The sequence below is a fragment of the Balaenoptera musculus genome, chromosome 15, assembly GCF_009873245.2.
Source record: "Balaenoptera musculus isolate JJ_BM4_2016_0621 chromosome 15, mBalMus1.pri.v3, whole genome shotgun sequence".
Classification (NCBI taxonomy): domain Eukaryota; kingdom Metazoa; phylum Chordata; class Mammalia; order Artiodactyla; family Balaenopteridae; genus Balaenoptera; species Balaenoptera musculus.
This window is the reverse complement of record NC_045799.1, coordinates 43,759,483-43,782,082: the sequence shown is the minus strand read 5'-3', so window position 1 is coordinate 43,782,082 and position 22,600 is coordinate 43,759,483. Positions and strand designations below refer to the sequence as shown.

The following is a 22,600-nucleotide window of genomic DNA, read 5'->3' as shown; positions in this document are numbered from 1 at the left end:
TAGGCCCCTGTGGTCCTCTCCTTTCCAGGAGCTCCTTGTTAAATTCTTGAGTTATCTTGCTGTCTGCCACTTGGCCCAACCAGGACTAGAGCCATAGTTTAGGAGAGCTGCAAGATTTCCAATTTGTATCTGGGACTGGAGTTTCCACCCTGTGCTCCCCAATCAATTCAGCTCCTTCTAGCAGTGAAGCTTCTGGTCTCCAAGGGTAGCCCCACCCTAGCAGAAATGCTTCATGGCCAAGCTGGTGGTGGATTTGGATCAGCCCAGAGCAGGAACACCCCAGACTCACACTATTTTGACTCAGAATTTAGCAGTGGTTGGTAAGCACACACCCCTCAGTTTATCATTGGCCCTGGGCCAGTGCAGAGTGCCCTGACAAGGCTGTTTTGACAATTCTGTTCAGTCATTTATCAGGGACAGGATTTGCCTGCCTCCTGGCTCTGTTATACCAGAAGTTTTGCAGGATATTATTTGAAGTGCTAGATGCATTTTCCAGCAGGCACTAGACATGGACAAGAATATGTTCAAATGCCCACAGATGGCTTGTGGTTAGGTTAACAATTTTAATCGAATTAATTACCTTTAAATAATATGACATATATCCACTTACAGCATTAGGAAATTAAATTACTCATTTTCCTCCCTTGAGACAGTCTGTAAATAAAGAAATGTATTTAGATATTCCAGTTTTTTTTGGATCTATGCGTGGATCATTCACACAGGAAATCTGTTTTATTTCCTTATAGTCACATCTTATCTAGCACTGTTCAAACTGCAGCAAACACCTCGTCCTGTAAAGAGGCCTGTGGGAATAACTTCTCATCTGGAAATTAAATTTACCTTTCCGAAGTAAACATTTTGAGGGCGTCCTACATACTTATGATTTCCAAAGACAAATTCAAAAAGATTGTGTGAAATATAAACATGATTGGAACAGCAGTGTGCTATTTACCGGTTTAATTTTCTATGTCAAGGAAAACTCTCATATAAATGTGGGACTTGCGGCATGTTTCTTACAAAATAAAAATCAATAGCTTTATATTCTCATCTCACATGTGCCAGGAAAAGGCACTGGAGCATGTAATTATAGCCGTTTGATGAGGAGAGAATCTCTGAAGTAATAAATCCATCTGTCATAAGAACACAAGGGGATCATTCGTCACATTTCCCTGAAACACTTTCCGATAAGCAGAAGGGTTGGGACATCAAACCAAATTTGTATGCCAAGGAAATAAAAGCCTTTTTACTTGTTCAAGCTCACACTGATCTCTCGGCTGCGGCTTCTGAGCCCCTGCTCAGAATTGCAAGTGGGAGAGAGCCGTCTGTGTATCTGTGGCCACCTGGAACTGGAATCTTTCATCGTTGTAAGACTACAATTATTGTAATGAAATCAGCTTTTACATATTTACAGGTAGCTGTGAGCTGAATGCGCTAACACGGTAAATACGGTTTGAATAACAGTGAAAGGAGGGCCCATGACTTTGGTGAATCTCTTCCATACTCAGTTTTGAACAAATACCAGTAAAATTTGGTTCTAAACCAAATTGTGGTTTAATAAAGTTACCCCAAGCTTAGCCAAAGGTCCACCTATTTCAAGCAATACTCATGTGAACAAAACCCAGTACCAAGAGGATCCTTTGGAGTCCCCGAGGGGCAAATTCGCTCAATGGTGCATAAAACGTGTCTCCTCACGGGCCTGCCGCTAACTCCTGCGTTCAGTGACCTCCACACGTGCAGAAAACGCTCTTCTTGGCCTGGAGCCCAGGGAATGCCATTTAACCTTGGCCCATGGTAACAAAAACCATCTCCCACCTACCACATCATAATGTCATCAGAAAGTGACCATCAGCATTCAAGTTTGTTAGAAGAAGCACATCCTTTGAATTCAAAGTATTGGTGATGACCACATCCTTTTTAAGGGAATCGTGGGAAGTGTCGCCCCCATATTATGGTCTGTTCAGCTTTCTGTCCGTCCTGCTGCTGGGGAACAATGGCAGAATAACCACAGAAATCCAGGATGAGCCCAACTTCATGACTGCCAATATTTTCCATTTTTTCCCTAACAAACCATTTCACAGCGTTTCCTAAAAACAGAAGGAAAAGCTCCCAGGACTGACACACAGGTCAGGTAGTTTGGGTGCATTGTGAATTCTGAGATGCAAAAAGAAACTAACACTGGGGAGGCGGTGCAGGTGGCTGGCACTCGTGGGCTGAGGTTAAGCTAGATTTTTGTAACAAGAGGCATTTGGCTGGTGCGAGGATCATCAGATCGCTCAGACCGTTAGCAGGTGAAGGAGACGCCATCATTCCGGATGGAGAGCCTGCACATCTTCCTCGGGGCCCCGGGCAGTGGGTGCTTGGTGCTGATACTCACCTGGAGGAAACAGACACGGAGGAGGCCAGAAAGAGGTCTCATTGTGCAAAATGCTGAGGATTCCTGTCAGGCTTGTCTCCAGGGAGGGTGCTGTCCCCCTTCACAAGTGGGAGGAAGCAGGATGGTCCCACCTGGCCTGGCCTGGGTGTCGGCAAGGGTCCCAGAAGGAAGACTGTCTCCTCCTGGATAATGAAAAACACACTGCGCACCACAGCCCCGTCACCGGAGAAACACGAGGCCAAGTTAGGAAAACAGCCTTTGTCCAGTTAAAGAATAAATCCACACAGCAGGACATGCGTGCTGTTGACAGCAGTGTTAGCTGGAAAATGTTCCCTTTGCACAGTTCATCTGAGGCACCTGTAAGTCTTCATGTCATATGAAGCAAAATGTACGCCAGCCTGCAGTGGTGCCGTGTGGACAAGTCTGGAAAGGTGAGAACCGCCAGGGTGTCTGGGGGACGTCTGTGTAATCATCAAACAGGTAAAACTGAGAAGTCAGGGAACATTCCTCAGAGTGGAAAGAAGTATATTTAGAAACGGAACATGTTGCTTGGAGTCATAACCTTACATAAGACGTTACCCAGAGAGGTCTACACTGTAAAATGCAGATTCAGGAAGGATTTAGCAGAGAAAGCAGTGGTGTTTCAGGGAGGCTTGGTGGTGGAGGGTCAGGGATGCAGTGGGGGGACAGCTGTAACTTGAGGTCAGATCCCAGAGGATACCTGTCTCTACAGCAAACCATCCCGTACTCTGCTGGCCCAGGCTGGGTGAAATCTGGACGTGGTTCAATATGGTAGATTGTATGGGATTTTCCTCTCGTGTTTCTTCTAGAAAATAGGGAGATTTTCAAGCCTTTGGTAAGTTAGTCAATTACTGTGTCTCCTCTTCTAGTACTTTTGCTTTGATCCCTTTGATACATCATTAGGTAGCAGATCACCCAAACTGAGTTAAATAAAATGCAGACACACGGGGGCCCCGTGAGCAGTCACCCACCCCTGTCGCCTCGCCTCTTGCTCTGTCCCCACCACCTCCAGCCTCCTGGTCCCCCTCGATTTCCCAGCCCCCAGGCGGCTTTGCAGCCCCCCCTGGACCCAGAGTGTTCTCTCCTCCCCTTCACTTGGCTGCCTTCTCGCCAGCATCCAGGTCGCAGTGCTGAGATGCCGTTTTTTATGTGTGTGTGTGTTTACTTGATTTTCTGTCGTGTCGGACACGGCCGAGCCATTTTAGGCTGAGTTTCCCAGAAGCAGACGCAATGCGAGGATTCATGAGCACGTGATTTACTAGGAAACGTCCCCTGGGAGACCAGCCGGTCAGCGGGGGAGCAAGGGGCAGGGTGTCAAGAAAGGAGGGGGTTTCAGACAAAGCACAGAGGGGGCCCAGCCTGGCCTCGGGACCTGAGGTATGGGCGGTGCCCCCATGGCCCCGGGGGCTGTGGATGAGTGGATTTTAGCCTCCTGGGAAAGGAGCAGAGACAGAAGCTCCTGGATACACCCCCAAGCTCAGCACCGAGTGGGCACCTAATGATCCTTTGTGCTGATTGGATTCTTAGTAAATAAATGACTGTCAGAAGAGCCCTCCTGGTCAGTGTCATGCTTTTCTCAATAGAAATGAAGCCAGACTCTACCTGTGTGAGCACCCAGACTCCTTGAGGTCTTCCTGGTGAGCATTTATGTGACCTTGACTTTTTTTAATGAGGTGCTTTAAAAAGTCTCCCACGTCAAGTGCACGGAGCAGACGCGGGACCCGGGCCTCTGGTACTTGGCGCCCCGTAGGCCCTGCGGCAGCCCCAGGGCCTCCGTGCGGGGCATCCTGGCAGCAGCTGACTCTGTGCTGAAACACAAGAGCAGACCATGTTTCCCACAAACCACAAAAACAAAGACAGGCTCCAAATAAGGACTAAGGAGAAAGCACGACATGAAGACTGTTACGAACACAGGGCCATTGGCGTTTCATTAGAAAAGAGAGAAATCATGAGGTCATTCTAGCCGGACAGAACTGCCCCATAACTGCAGGGGGAAGGGAGGAGAGGAGCCGGTGCCCTGACAGCCCTGCTCAGCCCCCGGCCGGTCCTCAGTGTGTCCGTGGGGTCGAGCGGGAGCGAAGCGCCCAGTGACAGCCGCGCCATCCCTCTGGGGAGGACCAGCATCGTGTCACAGGGACGTAGTCAGAGGTGCTTCTTATGGACGAGGACAGAGAACAGAAGGAGTGACAGTCAGTTTGTCATTGTTGTTGTTTACTTGCTGAAGTGGACGCTTGTCCAGAGATAGGTAGCAGGGCAGATAACCGGGGACGTTCCTGACACACGACGGTGGAGAGACACCCCCCCCTACCCCAGCGATGGAGCATCCCCCGTGACTCCCCGTCCAAACACCCTCTCCTGAGCCTGGCAGCCTCCGTGTGGGCAGGTCCCGGCTGGCTGGGGTGGGGCCTGGGGCATCTGTATTCTGACGGCTCCCAGCAAGGCCGACACTGCAGCCCCTGGACCACACTGTGTGAGCCGTGAGGACAAAGTTCCGCTGACCAGTGGTCCAGGCGGCTTCTAACCCACTTCACAGACAGAGAAGGTACAAGACTCACCCTTTCTGGAAACGTTTCCCTCTCTAGAGATGGGCCGCCTCTTGTACCCCTTTGGATGCCCGAGGACCCATCTCTCCTTCTTCTAAGGATGGCCTTTAACACATGGAGACAATGCTCACCCCCAGCCCTGCCCTCCCCGGGGTCCCCCCTCTTCCCGGTAGGGCATCGCTTTACTCTCCTCGCCATCCTGGTCGCTCTGAATCCCTCTTGAAATGAGTCGAGAAATGGATAATCCAGAGGTGATCTGCCCCCTGTGAAGCAGACTGGAGCTCCCTGACCCCCTTTCTGGACCCTCCCTCCCCGAGGCCGGCCAGCGCTGCCAGGCGGCACCTGCACCACTGGCGGCCTCTCTCCGGCCCCCTCCCCCAGCCAGTCTCTTTCCATGAGTCCTCACTGCCTCACGCTTAGCCTCAGGGTGGCGGGGGGTAGATGAGAATGGCTTGAGATCCTCTACACCTCTCTTCTAGAAATGCAGCAACTGGTGCAGCTTCACAGAGGAGGCAGGTGAGCTCCTTGCTGGGTAGCTGCTGGAGGCTTGGGCTATGTCCTGGCTTCGGGCCGTGTGCACAGGAGGTCAGTGTGCTCCTACAGGCTCACAGCTCTGTCCTTTGTTCCAGCTGGAACTGTCACCCCGTAACAGCCCCATCTGCTGTCCTTAGCACGGGCTGCGTGCCCACAGGAGGCCAACCACTGATCTGCCAGCTTTGAATCCCTTCTCGTAACCCCTGGAGTCCACGTGGCGGGCAGAGCGTCTACATTTGGGAGGCGGAGCTAAGGTAAGGGCGACAGGGACTTGCGGGAGAGTTTGGATGGAGCCAGCTGCCACGTGATGGAGAGAACCGGCACTTCACCAAGTAGGAGATACAAATGGCAAATAAGCACACGAAGATGTTCAACATCACTACCTTCAGAGAAATGCAGACTAAAGCCAAGATGAAAGAGCACCGCACAGCCCTTAGGATGGCGGAAAGCCAAGAACTGACACCACCAAGTGCTGGTGAGGAGGCAGAAGCGGGAAGGCCTCTCTGGAAGGCAATTGGTCATTTTCCTGTAAAAAAACCAACACCAAACAACCCAGCAACCCCGCTCCTGGGTATTTACTCTAAAGAAATGAAAACCTATGTTCACACAGAAACTTGCACGAATGCGTCACAGCCTTTATTAGTAAGAATCAAAAACTGGAATGAAACGCCCTTCAGTGGACAAACGGACAAACACACAGCGGCACCTCCCTATCGTGGAAAATCACTCAGGAACAAAACAGAGTGAACTGCTGACGCCCCCAGCAGCCTGGTGACCCTCGGGACCTCATGCTGAGGGGGCTGGTCAGGGGTTTTGCACTGGACAGAGTCGGTGTCCTGATTTAGGTGCTGGGTCGTGCTTATGTAAGGGGTGGCGGTCAAGGATATGGAACTCTGTTCTGTCTTTGCAGCCCCTACAGGAACTCTGCTCTATTTTTGAAACTTTTATGTGAGTCTAAAATTGTTTCAAAGGGTGTGTGTGTGTGTGTGTGTGTGTGTATGTATACACATATACATCTCTGTGACCTAGACTTAGTTGAAGAGTTTTTAGATGTGACATCACATCTCACACACACACAAACAGAGTGAAATAATCTATATGTATACATACATACACATATTGTGTAAGGCCATCTTTAGTGAATTTTAATACTCTATAATCTTCAAACTAACTAATATATAATTTAAATACGTGCTTTCCTTTCAATAAAGCAGAATATTTCAGAACAGTAAAGAAAATTGGGAAATTAGTGATTTTTAAAAACACGGCTGGTATCTGATGACCTAGAACAGCCCAGCCAGTGCCTTGACATACAGCCAGAGGTTTTCTGTAATGGGATCTTGCACAGAGGCAGCCCTTGGTTTAGAAGATATTCTCATTCTTACAAACTAGGGAGCCCACCTGGGCCATAGGCGCATGCAAATGTGCAGGGCAGTGGCCATGATCAGTGGCGAGGGGCTGAAGGGTGACGGGCTCTGGGGTCCCTGCTCCCAAGTGTCTGGCAGACGGCTTTCTCCTCGCTGCAGAGATGGGAGACGTAGCTCCAAGGGCCTCACACTGTACAGGGGCTGGTGCCTTTGGCCAGTACCTGATGCTATGAGAAGATGAAGAGACGTCAGACAAGCCAGACGGGGGGATCCACAGTCTGCCCTCACCGGAGCAGCACAGACGTGACTCCCACTCAAGCCAGAGAGGCTTCTGGAGCCTAGGGTGGAGGGCAGGTGAGGGTCCATGGAGGGAGGTGGCCGCCAGCCTCTAAGAGGAAGGCACGTGGTTCCCACCTGCCCCTCCCGTGGCACCAAGTAGCTCCTGCACTTCCTCGGGAATCAGGGCCTTTCTGGTGGGTGGACGGATGGGTGAGGACGGGTGGGTGGACGTTGTATCCCCATAGCTTGTTCCTAGGAGGTGTATGCTCCACTGGGCCCTCCACCCTCCTCGCCTCTCAGCCGAGGGCAGCATCCCTGTGGGCCCTAGTGAGCCACCCGCTGCCAGGTTCGCCCGGGAGCCCTTTGCCACCTGGGCCCCGGTGGTGGGCACGCGCAGCCTTCTGACTGCTCAATGCCCCAGCTTTGTTCCAGAAGTCGCCTTTGGCTCCGCAGGTCTCTGAGCTCCTGAGGGCAAGTGTGTGACATCCAACACTACTAAGTAGCTTCTCTGTGGAAACATAAAAAGGACAAACGTGATGAAATACCAGTGTAAAATGAATTATTCATGTGTCATGAAAAGAGTGAATTTGATATTTTTTTCATCTTTCCCTGCAACGCTCACAGTGTTTCCATTAAAGCATAATGAAAAAACAGGGAAAAGTGTATGCAATTTTTAATCCCCAAAAGAAAAAAATTCAATTTAAAGTATAATTTTTTTCCTCCTAAAATGGCACATGTGTGAGGGGTTTTTTGACTTTTTATTTTCGAAATAATTTCAGACAGAAGAATTGCAAGAACGGTACAGAGAATCCCTATATGGTTGTCACCCAGTTTCCTTCAGTCTTGACAGTTTACCATGGATGTGTTACCATTCTGTCAATGTACATATGTTTGCCTGAGCTCTTCGCAAGAAAGTGTCAGACAAGATGTCCTTTTACCCCTAAATGAGCCAGTTGTATTTTCTAAAAACAAGTTCAATTATAAAAGTCGGGAAATTAAAATCGTTACAATACTGTGATCTCATCTATAGACCTTATGTACATTTTCCCAGTTCTTTCAATATTGTCCTTTATAGCAAAAGGAAAAACAGTCAGGCCCAGAATCCAGTTCAGGAGCCCATCTTGCATTTTCTTGCTGTGCCTCTTTAGTCCTCTGTAATCTGGAAGCTTCTCTGTCACCACCCTCATTCCCTCGACATGCTTGGACAGTACAGGTCAGTTATTTCACAGGGGAGCCCTCCCTCTGGGTCGTCTGGTGATCCTGCTGCTTGGATTCAGGTGACGGCACTCTGGGCAGGACCGCTGCGGAGGAGACGCTTGCCTCCCCATGTCGTGTCGCTGGCGTGTCCCTGGTGCACGTGCCCGTGACCGGTGGTGACTCCATCCCGTGTTGCAGGCGGTGCCTGCCAAGTGTCTCCTGGCTGAGCCACGTTTCTCTGGAATTGATCAGTGTCTTGCAAGAGGTGCTGTGTGAGGATGGGCCATCCTGCTTGTCACTGGTTGTTCACCTACTGGTCTTAACGTCCTTCACAAGCTCCTAACCCCACCGTTCCTTCTGTATTTATTAGCTGGCATTCAGCTGTGGGGAAGAGTTTTCCCTTCCCCCGTATTTATTTGTAGGCATTTATCACTTCATTTCAGGCTGGACCATTGATTCTTACTTTACGTGTTCCTGTCCATCCATTATGGTGTTTACTGTGTGTTTATTCTCACTTTGTTACAGATTTGACAGCAGACACCCCTTCTGGTTGGCTCTGTGTCCTTTTGACACAGCTTGTCATCCATTAGCCATTTTATCATTATTTCCTGTGCAGAGAGCTGTCCCAGGTCTGTCTCGGATGTTGACGGCCCTGACCCTGAAATCAGCCTTTTCTCCAAAGCGCCCTGGCTCCTTGTGTTGGAGAGCCGTGTCTAGACTCCAACGTCCGGGCGCTGGGTCTTCTCATCGCCTTGGGGGTGGGCGCGTTGTTCCCAGGCCCTCCGGCAGACCGAGCCAGGAGAAACATGTAGCACATTGGTACATAAACACATCTGTGTAACCATGTGTGTGTACACAGACATACTTATTTTTTATCTACTTATAGATAGATAGAAACTAACATCCTCAATCCAACCCAAACAGCTCGCACCACGACCACACACTCTTTTTTCACCTGCTCTTTATCCCATGCGGTAGATGCCTCATAGTTTATGTAACCACTGGATGCCTCATAGTTTATGTAACCGCTCTCCTTCGAATGGGCATTTAGGTTGTTTCCAATATTTTGCAATTACACACTAGGTTGCCATGAATAACCTTGAGCATATGTATTTTTCTATTATTGGAGGTGAATCTTCAGAATAACACCTAGAATTGAGATTACTGAACCAAAAACTCAGCACGTAGTTAATTGTGTTGCATGTCGACAGATCTGCTTCCTAAGGTGTCACCAGTTTGCATCCAGCCAGCCTGTGTGCCCACAGCCTAACTGACAGGATGGCTGGATGTGCTTTTTCATCGTTGACAACTCGATAGGTGAAACATAGTATCTTAGTGTGGTTTTCATTCTCCTTTCTCTAAGTGAGGATTAGCATCATTCCACCTGGACCAGGTGAGGCCAGCAGAGCACCCAGGCCACGAAAGTTCAGATGCTGACCCTGCACTCACGTGACTCTGAGAGTCAAGTCCTAGTTCAAACCAATCCAAACCCACGGTGCCAAAATTATCAATAACTTGGACTTTCCATCTGCAAACCGTAGGTTACCCTCTGGCAAACCTAACATAAAGGGGAAGCAAGAAGATCTAAAGAAGCGACCATCACCTTATAGAGTTGTACATGTAGCTCTTAGGTGCAGAATATCACACGTGGAAATAATGCAGGTTTGAAGCAGGGATTCACATTTAGAAACTGGATCCGCAGGTGATAAATCGACATGCCAGGGCTGGTCTCGGTTGTGACACCCACACCTGTGGTTGGTCCTGGAGGGCTGTGTCTGTGTGTATTTCCTGGTTTCTTGTCTGATGTGGGATAAGACCTGGTCACAGCAGTGGAAAGCGGCCCGCACTCCACACGGTCTGCTGGGGGCCCCTCTCCCACACCAAGTCCCCTCACTCCCTATAGCTCTGCGTGTGTACAGTGCTCATTCCCGGCCCAGGGCCTTTGCACATGCTACCCCCACGTCCTTACTGAGCAAGGGGCCTTCAGAGGGGAATCACAATTTCTTGGACAAAATCTGAAGTCCAGTGAACAACCTGAATATATCCACACTGTGAAAAAAAAACATGAGAGTGAAATAATAATATAATTTCCAACATAGATTGATTGCTTGCTACATGCAGGTTGGTTTTACCTGATGCGTGTAGTGTTATTTTAAACGAGGTCTTCTGTCTTTGAAAACGCACGATGTGTATTTGTTCTTTGTGCCTGTTTATTTGGAGGTAGATGGGATTCATCATCCTGGATGTCCACGTTCCTGTGTGTCCCCATCTTCTCACCCTCCCAGACGTGCGCTGAGTGTGGTGGTCTTGCCCTGATTGAAGTTTTAGGGTGCCTTAACCCCCCAGTTCTTCCACAGCCTCTGCAGCAGATGCTCTCAGCCCACCCCCAGGTATCACCCCTGCAGGAGAAGCCCCCTGACCTGGCCTCTGCCCACCTGAGGACCTTCTCTGGGCCCTGAAGCCTTCCCTGCAATGTGGGAGAACCTCTGCCCCCAGGCACTCGCCGAAACTGCCAGGAGGCGGTTCCCCAGGAGTTCCCTCCACCACATGGCCCCTGAGGTCCCAGAGGGACCAGGCTCCAGGCGCCCACAGAGGACCTGCCTTGGTAACACGCCCTTTATTGGCTCTGGTCCGGCCACATCCCACATCCCCTCTTCCCTGCCAGCATTTCCCGTGGTCCTCTACCAAGAAAACAAGTGCACACAGTCCTTGACTCAAGATCTGCTTCTGGGGGAACTAAACTAAGACGGGTCCTGAGAACGTTTTGTAGGATTGTGTCCTCAGGACCCCTGAGCACTTCCAGATCACAAGAAGGCCAAGTCTTAGAGGGAGCCTGTCATCGTAACCCAACCATCGGATTGAAGACCATAGCTGGTGAGAAAACGGTGTTTAAATTAATTCAGGAAAGTTGAGTAACAGCCCCCCGGTAGAATTTAGGGCACAGCATGTTTAGATACTAAAATATGTCCTCCAGGTTCCATGTTGTTGAGCCCCCAGACCCCTGCACATCTTTGCATCTGTGCCCCTGTGTAAAATACACAGAGTGGGTCCCCTGCAGAGTCTGGTTTTGATTGATCTGATTCCGGGTAAAGGAGAAGCCAGTGGGCCTGAGGTGCCAGGGTAGCCTGGGTCAGAGGATTCTGCCGAGTGCTGAGGGATCTGGGCTTCCATAGCTCACCTGCCCATGGAAGACTCCCAAGTGGACACAAGTGTACCGGTGGGGTTACCTCGACAGTGCAGGTGAGGGAGTATGGCCCAGTGCCCTCCCTGCAAGGACTCAGGGCTCACAACCCAGACAGTGGTCAGGAGAGGCACTTCCGTCTGTGGCTGTGGAAGCTCCAGGTGTCAGCAAAACTCACCCACACTCCTCACTCCTCCTATGTGGACGGGATGTTGCACCCCCAGAACATCTGGAGGCTCTGTGACCGACATGAGGAGGATGGGGGCCTGTGTCCACCTGCCTTTGTCCTCGGTTCTGTTCATCAGCTGCCCTGGGTGAGACAGCCTTGAACCTGACCGAGTCACCATCCTCCCACTGTGGTCCCACCTGAATGGACGGTTAGGACCCTAAGGCTCACAGGAAGGAGAGGAGCCTGGGGCAGCGGGGCTGACTGCCCACGTGGAATGAGGGCCCGGTTCCTCCCATGCGCTCGGGGCAAACCCTGGGGGCTGGCTGCTTCTCAGGTGCTGTCCGTGTCGGCTAAGGGCACTTGGGAATTCTTCATGCATTCAACACGTGTGCTGTTGGTACCTGCTATGTGCAATCTGTGTGCTGTCCCGTGTGATGGACACTGGCCACCTGTGCCACCTGAGCCCCTGGCAGGTGGTAGGGTGGCTGAGGAACTACGTCGGGCATCTTTGATTTGGGTAATTTAAGTAGCTCTGTGGGGCGGTGGTGCCTTGCTGGTCAACACAGACGTGGGCTCCGTGGGCTGAGGCCTCTGATCTTGACCCTCAGTGACCTGGTGGGTCTGACCTGCATCTCAGGGAGCTTGGGTGCTGTGCTGAGTTCCTATCCTGCTCCGCCAGCTGCTTCTTGGGCCCCCGACGCAATGTCTCCAAGCAGGGCCTCAGGGAAGCCCTGAGGGATCCCACTCCACGGGAGGATGAAGGGTGGGGGGACCCCCCCACCTATCAGCATGTCTGTGTCTTGGTGAGTTTCATTGCCCAATAACCTTGCTTATTATAGAAAAAGTATACCCCAGAAATGCAAAAAGAAAAAAAAAACAAAAAAAAACACTGATATGCCCGCCATCCAGAAGCATCTTAATTTCTGACTTTCTGGAGGAAATATGACTTCTTCCACTTTCTACCCTGGCTTTTCCCTCCGTTATTACACGCATCTTTCCAGGGCAATGAATAAACATTTACGCCGTCATTTTCCATGACCACGTAGAGTCCTCTGTGATGTTGCATTTTTGAAGCGGTGTTTTCGGGAGCACCGTGCAGGCTCCACAGGGAATCCCGTGGAGGTCATGGACAAGGGCAGACTGTGTGGGCAGTGGGGGGCTGGGGGAGGAGGACGGCAGCCCCTGTACTGCTCTGCCCCCTCGTAGCATCTGTTCCTTCAACCACATGAACTGTGAACGTCTCTGGAAGCGTCCGCCCTGCCTTGCAGATATTCTAAGCTAATGCCCCACGAAGAGGATTTTCAGAAACAGCTGCTGTGTGTGGTGTGTTTTCTCTACTTGGTTCGATGGTGTCTCCGTCGCCACCCGCCCCCAGGGTCCTCCTCTCCTCTCCTCTATCTGGTGGTGCGATGCCCATGGCCACTTGCACCCACAGCACTGCCGTGGATGGGAGGGAGATGGTACAGAGAGCTGGGCTGTTTTTGTCTACCCTGTCATTTGTCTGAATTTTTCAAAACCTATTTTAATGAAAATTGACTAGTTATTTTGGTGCCATGTAGCCACAACTTTGCAGTTTACAGATGTGGTTCCCTTAGGCGCTAAAGAAAAATCTGTGACGATTTTGGGGGGGAACCTTTGCTTCACAGGCATGGTGGTGACATTTGAAGCTGTTTCCAAAGATGGGGGTCAATGCCCAGGCAGCCCTGTGTGGTTTGTGGCCTCAGCTCACACCACGCTGCTCTCTGATTGGGGAACTTTCCACTGACCACTCTGGCCACTGGCCACCAACAGACCAGTCGAGAAGTGGTTATCAAAATCCCGGGGCCAAGGGGTACAGAGAGGACACCCCAGCTTTAGGCAAGAAGGAACTAAGGCCAGTGGGGTTGATTGGTGGCCAGACGCTGGTGTCCAGACAGTTGACAGCACAGAAGTCTGGAGTAAGCGGCCACTGGCCAGACGGTTCTGCGGTCTGGGGACACTGTAACCACCCAGATCCCAGCAGTGTCCTTTGTAAAATAGAAATAACACGAGAAACAGCCGCAGCAGCTATTTCCAGATGTGGAGTCAGAATCCAGCCAGTCCAGGTATTTAAGCCCTTAGGAAACTAAAACAAAACCAAAAAACCACAGAAGCCAAAAGCCTGAACAAGTAGCCACAGACAGAGCTGTCGCTTGGGTGCAGCCAGACCCGTCGCATGACGCACATCCTCTGGGGAGTCTGTCCCTCGGCCCCGTCCTCCGTGTCTCTCGGGGGCCTCGGATCCTGCCCTGCAACTGTCGCTTCAGGGTCCCCTCCCCAGACCCCGTGCAGAGGGCCATCAAGGGCAGCTCGGCTGTTCCAGCCCAGCCATGAGGCTCCGAGCGCTGTGCTCCCAGGGCGGACACCGTGGGCCTCCTGGGCAGCTCGTCCTGGCGACCCTGCCTGGCCCCCTTCACCCAGATTGAAGGTTCTGGCCTCCCTGATGGGCGTTTCCCTTTCCCTTTATTGTTTGGGAGGTGATGCTGCAGAGGAAAGACAGGAATTCCACAGACCTGGCCCAGCGGACGGGAGGCTGCAGGGTCCTGGAAAGATGACCCCAGGGACGGTGACCAACCAGGGCGAGAGCCTGCCCTGCAGGAAGGAGCTGGTCCTCAATGGGAAGGGATGCCTGGGAGCTTGGGACCCATGGGGTGCATGCATGTGTGTGTCTGTGTTTGTGTGTGTCTGTGTGTGTTTGTGTGTGTGTATTTGTGTCTGTGTGTGTTTGTGTGTGTGTGTCTGTGTGTGTGTGTGTCTGTGTCTATGTGTGTACGTGTGTGTGTGTGTATCTGTGTGTGTCTGTGTGTGTATGTGTGTGAGTCTGTGTGTCTCTGTGTGTGTTTGTGTGTCTGTGTGTGTGTCTGTGTGTGTTTGTGTATCTGTGTGTGTGCGTGTGTGTGTCCATGCATGTGTATCTGTGTGTGTGTCTGTGTGTATGTGTGTGAGTCTGTGTGTGTGTCTGTGTGTGTTTGTATGTCCGTGTGTGTGTGTATCTGTGTGTGTGTCTGTGTGTACGTGTGTGTCTGTGTGTGTATCTGTGTTTGTGTCTGTGTGTGTGTGTGTGTGTGTGTGTGTGCCCACACATGCGGAGGGCGGCTGGGTACTGTGTGGACAGTGCATCACCCACTTCCATCCTGGGCCCCTGGAGAAAGTGGCTGTTTGCGATTGGGGTGAGCCCCTCCAAATTCACCTGTTTTCTCTCAGACAAGACACAAACAGTCCAGCAGGAAGCTTCCAGCACAGGCTGAGTAGAGGCTCTGATTGGCAGTTTTACACGTGTTTGATTAACCAAAACAGGAGGGACACCCAGGCTTGAGACCAGGCCCAGTGACGTCCTTACTCAGATCAGAGTCTAAGGCAAGAAGGGGGTTCAGGGCAGGTGCTGACCCCGACACCTGCCCTGCCTCGTCCTGAAACCAGCTTGAAGTCTTGGAACAAAGAGTGGACTCCAACTCTGCCTGTGCGCTTCCCACCCAGCCCCGTCCTCCGACGGTCAACCCTTCACCCAGCTGTCCGCACCCCATCCCAGAGATCCGCGGGTCTGTGAGGTTTAATCTCCCGTGGAACTACCCAGAGCCCATCCTCAGGGTTTTTCTCTTCCTGTGGGGGACACACACTTGCCAGGAGGGCTTGCCAGGCCTGACCCCCCGCTTCGGGGGATGATGGAGAGACCCCTGGTAACCCCGCTCTCCCTCCCCATCTCTCCGGCAGAGCGACTACTCCAGTGACACAGAGAGCGAGGACAACTTCCTCGTGATGCCCCCGCGGGACCACCTGGGCCTTAGCGTCTTCTCCATGCTCTGCTGCTTCTGGCCCCTGGGCATCGCCGCCTTCTACCTGTCCCACGAGGTAAGGCCTCCCCGTGGATCACGCGCACGCGGCTGGCGCACCCAGGCCATCGAGGAGAGCCCGCTCGGGGGCGGAGGGCCACCTGGGGGAACCGGGCAGGGGCGGCCCAGCCTCACCCCATCAGGCCCGGGACGCATCCTCTGACAGCGGCCACTGGGAAAGCAGTAGGTTGGCAGCCCGCCCTCCACGCCAGCGGGACTGACCCCGTGTTGGGCGCGGACTTGGTACATACTGGGAACGGAGGCAAAGCGGGTTTGGTTTTCTTTGTGAAAGGCTCACACGTAAAATAGAGTCCAGTCTTGCAGCGCCTGTGTGCTTATCCCAAACTAAGGTTCTGGAGGAAACGGCCTGTCTTGGTGGGTAACCGTGCCCTCCGTGCTTTAAGAGGGTCGATTCCCAGGCCTTTTTCACAGCAAACGTCCTCCATGTGCCTTCACGGAGCCCAGGTTTGAAAGATTTCCTCTTGCAAATGGGGAGCCTTCATTCAGAAATCATCTACATTCCCGTTTTTATTAATCAAAGGAAGATGTGTACTTGCCAATTAAAGCATGAGTTTCAGCATCACCCGTCATCCCCACCAGACGGGAGAGAAAGGCAGCCCCTTCCGCTGGCCCCAGAGCCCTCCGCATCCTCAGGGCACCGGGCTCCCTCTCCAGCGTCCAGGGCTCTCGGTCCTACCGGCCAGGTCTCATGCTTGAAGCACTGATTCCTCTGGGCTTGAGAACAGACCCCTGGCCTCTCACTGCTTCTTGCCGCTGTCTGTACTGATTCGGTTTGTTGGGTGAGTGGAGAGTCCCTTTATGCGTGTTCCTGTGTCCCCTGCCCCCCCTTTCCTGACCCCACGAGGAGCAGGGGGAGAAGAGGACCCACTGGTGGCCCCCTGAGGGCAGGCACCTCTTCACAGGGACACTGAGAGGCCCCAGAGGCCCTTCCAGGGGGACATGGCGGGGCCGCTGCTCTGAGGTCCCGTCTCTGGAGGATGGATGGGTACGGGGAGGGATGATGGGGACTGTCCTGAACCGCTGGGGTTGGGTCAGGTGGCTGTTCCACGTCCAGCTTTGACCTGGAGGATTTGTCTGAGCTTCTCTTTTGTGACCTTGTCCCACACGTGCCAGAGGCCTCTGCTCTGGGGGCACAAGCCGAGGCTTCAGAGCAAGACTCCGGGCTGTCAGGGGCCTGAGCAGCTGTGGGTAGAGCGAGGCCGGGATCTCCCAGACCCAAGCAGTGGCCGTGGTCGCTGCGTGCACCAAGGATTGGGGCGCACAGCGGGACCCAGACTAAAGCGCATGGGCAGATGCCCTCGATGTGCAGACGGTGTCCCCAGAAGACCCCAGGCCCAGAGCCCAGAGCCCCGTCTCAGCTGCGCCCTGAGCCTGGGTTAACGCGCTGCCAACAGGCAAGAGGTTTTCACCAGGAGAAGGAAGCTCAGGAGGACAGAGCCCAGAGGAACCAGGGCCCAAGTGTCACATCAGCCTCCCCCTGCATCCCAGTCTTGACACATCGAGGGGTGAAGGGGGCGGCCCACCCCCAGCCTCCCAGCCTGGCCTGCTGACAAACCCCATCACCCCCAGGGGATGCCCTCCAAGCCAGAGCTCTGTTTTGATTGCCAAGTTGTAGAATGAGACTAATATTTTCACCATGGATTCCACAGGGCAGATGCTCCCTGTTCAGAGAGATGCAAGTGGACATTGGTGTCACTTGTCACCTGCCGGCAGAGGCCAGGTGAGCCCTGGATAAGTGGGGCCTGGCGGGGCGCGCCCAGGAAAGGTTGTCTACGTGCCGGGATGCAGAAGTCACCCCTGGTCTCGGCTGCTCCACGTACCCATGGGGAGGCCTGTCTCTGGAGCAGGGCAAGCCGTGCACAGCATCCTTGTCTAAAAGATGGTAAATATAATAAAACTCCAGCCACAGTCGAGGAGACTGGCATGAGATCCTCCTTCTCAGAAAGTAACGTTACCCTTCACACCTTAAGAACCTCCTAGACCTGGGCCTGCTGAGTCAGGATGTTTAATACCTTTGATGGGAAAGGATTCTGATCATCTGTTAACAGCAAATGAAACAGTCTCCGTGGAGGCCACTGGTCACATTCTCAGGGGTGAAGAGCCAGCGTTTTGAGGCCTGCGGGGTTGCCTTTGCTGTTGGAATTAGAGAAGGGGCTCTGGGGTCCCTGGCTCTCAGTCCCTCTTTTTCTTGTGCTGTGAGCGTGGACTTCCCCTCGGTGGACACACCTCCACGGGAACTCGCGGCTGAGACCCTGGCACGCGGGTCCCTTCAGGGTCAGCGTGGTTCTGGGCTGCACTGCAGGCCCAGGAGGCTGGCAGCCCCTGGCACATGGCGCTTCAGCCCAGCCTTGAGCCTGCCAGACCTTCTGTTCGTGCCTCTTCAGCCTGACTGTAGACGCAGGAAATCGGAATTGTCGGCACACACGTGGGTCCCCAGGTCAAGGGACGCCTGGAAGGAGACATGGGATCTTTTCTCCAACAGATTTTATGATTCGAAAAAGGCCTCAAGTAGCAGTAACAGTGGTGGTAAAAGTGTCAGAGAGGTGGGCAGCACCTGCACCTCTGGGCCCTGGCCTGCGTTGAACACCGCACACCTGCCTTCTTGGGTGGTCCTGGCCAGCAGTGTCGACACCCCCAGCTCAGTTAGAAAGGCGTGTTGTCTGGCCCACCAACCCGCTACATCAGAGCCACTTGGGGGGGGGGGGGAGAGGGGGCGTGGAAACGGCTTTTGAACAAGCCCTCCCCCGACTCCTGATGCTGCCGTAGTCTGAGCAGTTGCACACGCGTGATCTCATGGGAAGTCCGTGACAGGGCACTGCCATCGCGTCACTTTGTGGCCATGGGATCAGGGGTCAGTGAAGGCGATGGCGTCCTAAGGCCAGACCTGCTGATGGTGGGCCTGGCCCCAGGCCTCAGTGTGGAGGCCTGAGTGCAGCGTTTGTCCACAGCTTCATTTTACTCCAGTGCTAATCATTTGATCCGGCTCCCGATGCAGGCAAGTTTTATACACTTTTTATAGAGGAAAGTGTTGTGTGTAGTTTTGGTGGGTCCACCCAGGAAACAATGCTCTGAATGATGTGGAGAACAGAAAGGAACCCAAATTTGCTGCGCGATGGCTGTGAGCTAGTTGATGTGCCCACTTTATCTTATTTAATCTTGGCAATGAGTCTGAAAGGTGCGAATTTATTATCCCCATTTTATGGATGAAAAGACTGAAGTTTCAAGGGATTAAATAACATAGAAATCAGAGAGGTAGCAAGTATGGATACATGATGCAAATATCAGTGCTTCTAACACTTCAAATCAAATTTCCTGCAATATAACTTTGACTTTTATCTGCAAACAAAAATAGAAGCACAGTTCTCGCTTCTAAGTCTTCTGTCCCCACCTGCTTGGAGCGTGTTACAGTGAGGAAGAGAAGCCTTCTAGACGGGATTGGGTGCTTACCTGGGCACCTTCACCAGCGGGGCAGGTGTGAGCTTGAGACTGGAGCTGGAAGACCCTCTCCGACTCCCCAGCCCACCCCCGCTGCCCCGAGGCCCTGGGTCTGGAGCTTGCGCTGGCGCGGGAGGCCTGAGGGCTCTGTGCACTGCATCGGCCTCAGGCATCTTCTACATTTGAGCGTCTATTATGTCTTGATTTCATTTCCTAAAATGTTTCTTTCCTTTCTTAACTGCACTCTTATAACTATAATTAAATGAGAAAAAGGAATTAAGAGTCAGATTATGAATTTTATGAATAGCACCAGCGTTTCAAAGTATTAATATTTCCTAAAGAATCTGTAGCTGTCTTCTGCAGAAGGGTCACTAGTGGTATCATCAGAAGCAGAAGTCTATATTTCTTCTACAGAGACTGTGTTCCTCTTACAACAGGAATGTGTTTTAATTAGAAAATTGAAGGCTGGGTTGAGGAACTTAGATTTTCTGTCACTTGAATTCCCGTTCCTTCCAGCGCTGACAGGAACTCGCCCTGGCTCTTTGCGTGACTGGCCTAGTGCAATGGGACAAACAGAACAAAGCCCATGGGAGCCTTATTCAGACTCAGAACTGGCATCGCCGTGTGAATAAAGGATGGAAAGCCCCGGGCCTGGCCCTTCGAGGGGCTCGCCGAGTCCCGGCTGCATGTGTGTCTGACGCAGAGACCTGCACACCCGTGTTCTATTCAGTCATTTCGTAAAGATGAACCATGTGGCTTATAAACGTGGCATCTCCTGAGGGTGTCCAGACCCAGCTGGGAGGAGTCACCATGACTCAAGATCAAGTCAAGCTGCTAAACGCTCTGGGCACGCGCCCTACACAGGGCTGTGAGCAACCAGCACGAACCCCTTCTCCTCTGGGCTCCCTGGAGACAGTGCCGAGCTCCCTCCTCTGAGCTGCCCACCAAGGAGGGGCTGCCACCAGTCATAGGCTGAGGGTTCCCCCCAGGAGGAAGCAACCGAGACAGAGGTGACCTGGGGGGGCCAGGGAAGACAGGGCAGGGCCGGAGAGTCTTGAACGCAAACTGGAGTCCATCTATTAACTGAGCGTTTTAAGCCAGAGAAGAAGGGTGGGAAACACAACAGCATAAAGGGTGGTCAGAAGACACGGCACGGAAGCAGCATGCTCTGGAATAGTGTCAACTCAGAGCAGAAAATCCTTTCACAAGGAAGCAAGCAGACACGTGTGTCAGGCACTGCGGGGCCTCTGCGGATTTCTGCTGCGCAGCCTTGGGGTCGCATGAGACAGATGGAGCAAGACGGGTCCGTTCACCTCCCTCCACCCTCCCATCCGCCAGGAGCTTAGTTACAACAAAGCCTTGACTGGCAGATGCCTCAGATGTTTTTAGGAGCCGTCACCTGTCCATCTCTAACCATTCGTCTCACCAGCGAGACCGGCATTTCCACGTTCTCCTAGCTAAACCTCGTCACAAACAAAGACAGATTTTTGAAATGCTCATTTTTTTTTTCAAAGTTGTGTGCTTAGAACAGGTACATTACATAAAACTGGACCCTGTGTCCTCCACACACTGAGTGGTGTGGTTTATAATCATCCATAGGTCTGGAGGAAATGTTGTATGTATGTCACCATGTACCTCTTTTGTCCTCAAGTTCATTATTCTCGGATGCCCCGTGATTTATAGTAAGTTGAGTACCGCCCGGTGACTGCGTCTGTAAGCACTAGCAGATTCAGAATTAGCACAAGACCCAACTTCACACGTGAGAGTCACGGGTCCTGTAACAGGTGGAGTTATCATCCGGTTTAGCAGGGTCACTCAGTACTAAAGTGAACTCTGCTGGAGTCACAGAGGAGGACCTGGCAAAGCCCGTTCCAGCCCCAGGGGGTGTGGAGAAGCAGGAGCCATGGGACCACCTGGGAAGAAAGATTCTACCAAGGGGGAGAGGGGTGGGAAGGATTTGGACCAGGCCTACCTCTCCCCCCGAGGGTTATGGTGAGGGGGCGGCTAGGCTGCAGGAGCCCCACCAGGCGCGGGAATGGCACTGACTTTGCAGAAATGGGGTATAAACATGACTAGAAGGATGGCCCAATATATCAGATGGATATATTTTAACCTGTATCAGGAACACATGCAACGCAGCTTAATGGTCATGGAGTGACCACCCTCCCCCTCCCCTCAGCCTTCTCCCTCCTCCCCCTTCTCTCTCCCTCCCTCCCTTCCTTCCTCCTCCCTCGCTCTCTCCTGCCCCATCTCTATCTCCCTCTCCATATGTGTATTTGATATGCTGATTGTAGCTTCTGAGAGCTGTTTTGCAACTTCTGGATCTAAACAATTCTGTATAAATATTAATGATCCGGTGCAGCCAAGACAAATCAGATTTCTGATCTATTTTTCTTCCTCTGGAATGCATGCTGGAGTTGAGTCACTGATCTCAGCTTGTTTTGGTGGATAGATGAACAAATGCATCATATCTGTTCTGTTCCCTGGAGTGTATTAGATGGATTTTTTGCAGTTATAGTTTATGCATTGTCTCAGTAATTAGTATCTTGATTTTGTGATTGTTTGTCTGGAGAAGAGAAACCCGTGCGTTGATCGTCCAAGGGCAGAGCCCACACGGTGCCTGGGAATCCAGAGTTAAAATCCCAGCACGTGTTACATTCTTCCCTCTGGCCTCATGCTCACCTCAAATTACGTTTGCAAATGCGTGATCTTTTTGCTTTTAGATGATGTATCTAAAGCTCTGAGGACATAGCCCCTAAAAGCATGGTTGGTCTTTTCTTTCACATCTCTTCTGAGATTGAGGCTCTGCACAGGTCCTATGACATCCCGAGGACCAAACAAAAGGTGCAGTCCCAGGAGCTCCTGCTTCTGCGCAGTGGCCCCGTGGCTTCCATGGCTGTGCCTCTGAAGGCTGAGTCCAGCCTGCCCAGAGCCTAGACACACTTAGCTGAACATGCCCTGGTCCATGACAGACACCAGTCTCACCACAAGCGTCCCTGGATGCGGCCACAGGGAAGGCCAGGCCACTGATCTGTCTCACTGTCTGCAGCACGAAGCATCACCTCACAGGCAGGACAGCACCTCCTGTGTCTGGACTCACAAGTATAGTGATGCCAACAGAACATAGAAATTCAGGAACAGTTGTGATGAGTCACTGGTTGATGAGCACATCATAGATTCTCGTGGGAATTAGGGCCATTTGGGGTACATCTCTGATGTTTTGATGTTGACAATAATGGAATTTAGTCTTTCTCACTGAGAGACCCCTCACTGGACTACCTCACCCATGGGGCCAGCTAGCTATACGTGGGAGTTAAAAGTACTGATGACGTTACACCTGCACCTTGGCTATAAAAACTGGTGCAGCGAGAGGACGGGACCCTGGCTCAAGACTCTGGGCGGGCTGCTCTCAGCAGGGCCCCTCTTTTCTTGCTTCCTTGATGAGCTTTGGCATTTTCTGGCACTTGAGGGTTGCATGAATCCCAGACATAGAGCCTAGAAGATGCTGAAATTAGAGCTGGAAAATTACCTTGAGCACAGCATGTACTGTGACCTGCAGAGCATGTGTGTAAAGCTCCTCATTCTTATTTTTCCTTCTCTCCTTTTAGACAGGGGATTCTTCATTTCTAAC

General features: G+C 52.1%; 1 protein-coding gene across 7 annotated transcripts in view; it reads left to right on the top strand.

Annotated features, from left to right (window-relative positions):
• SYNDIG1 (synapse differentiation inducing 1) overlaps positions 1–22,600 on the top strand; it is a 116,200-nt gene that overhangs the window by 66,332 nt on the left and 27,268 nt on the right. For all 7 annotated transcript variants that reach the window (XM_036826833.1, XM_036826828.1, XM_036826831.1 and 4 more), the window contains one exon: positions 15,395–15,532. In XM_036826833.1, the coding sequence (XP_036682728.1) occupies positions 15,395–15,532 (138 nt within the window). The remainder of the gene's footprint in view (positions 1–15,394; positions 15,533–22,600) is intronic.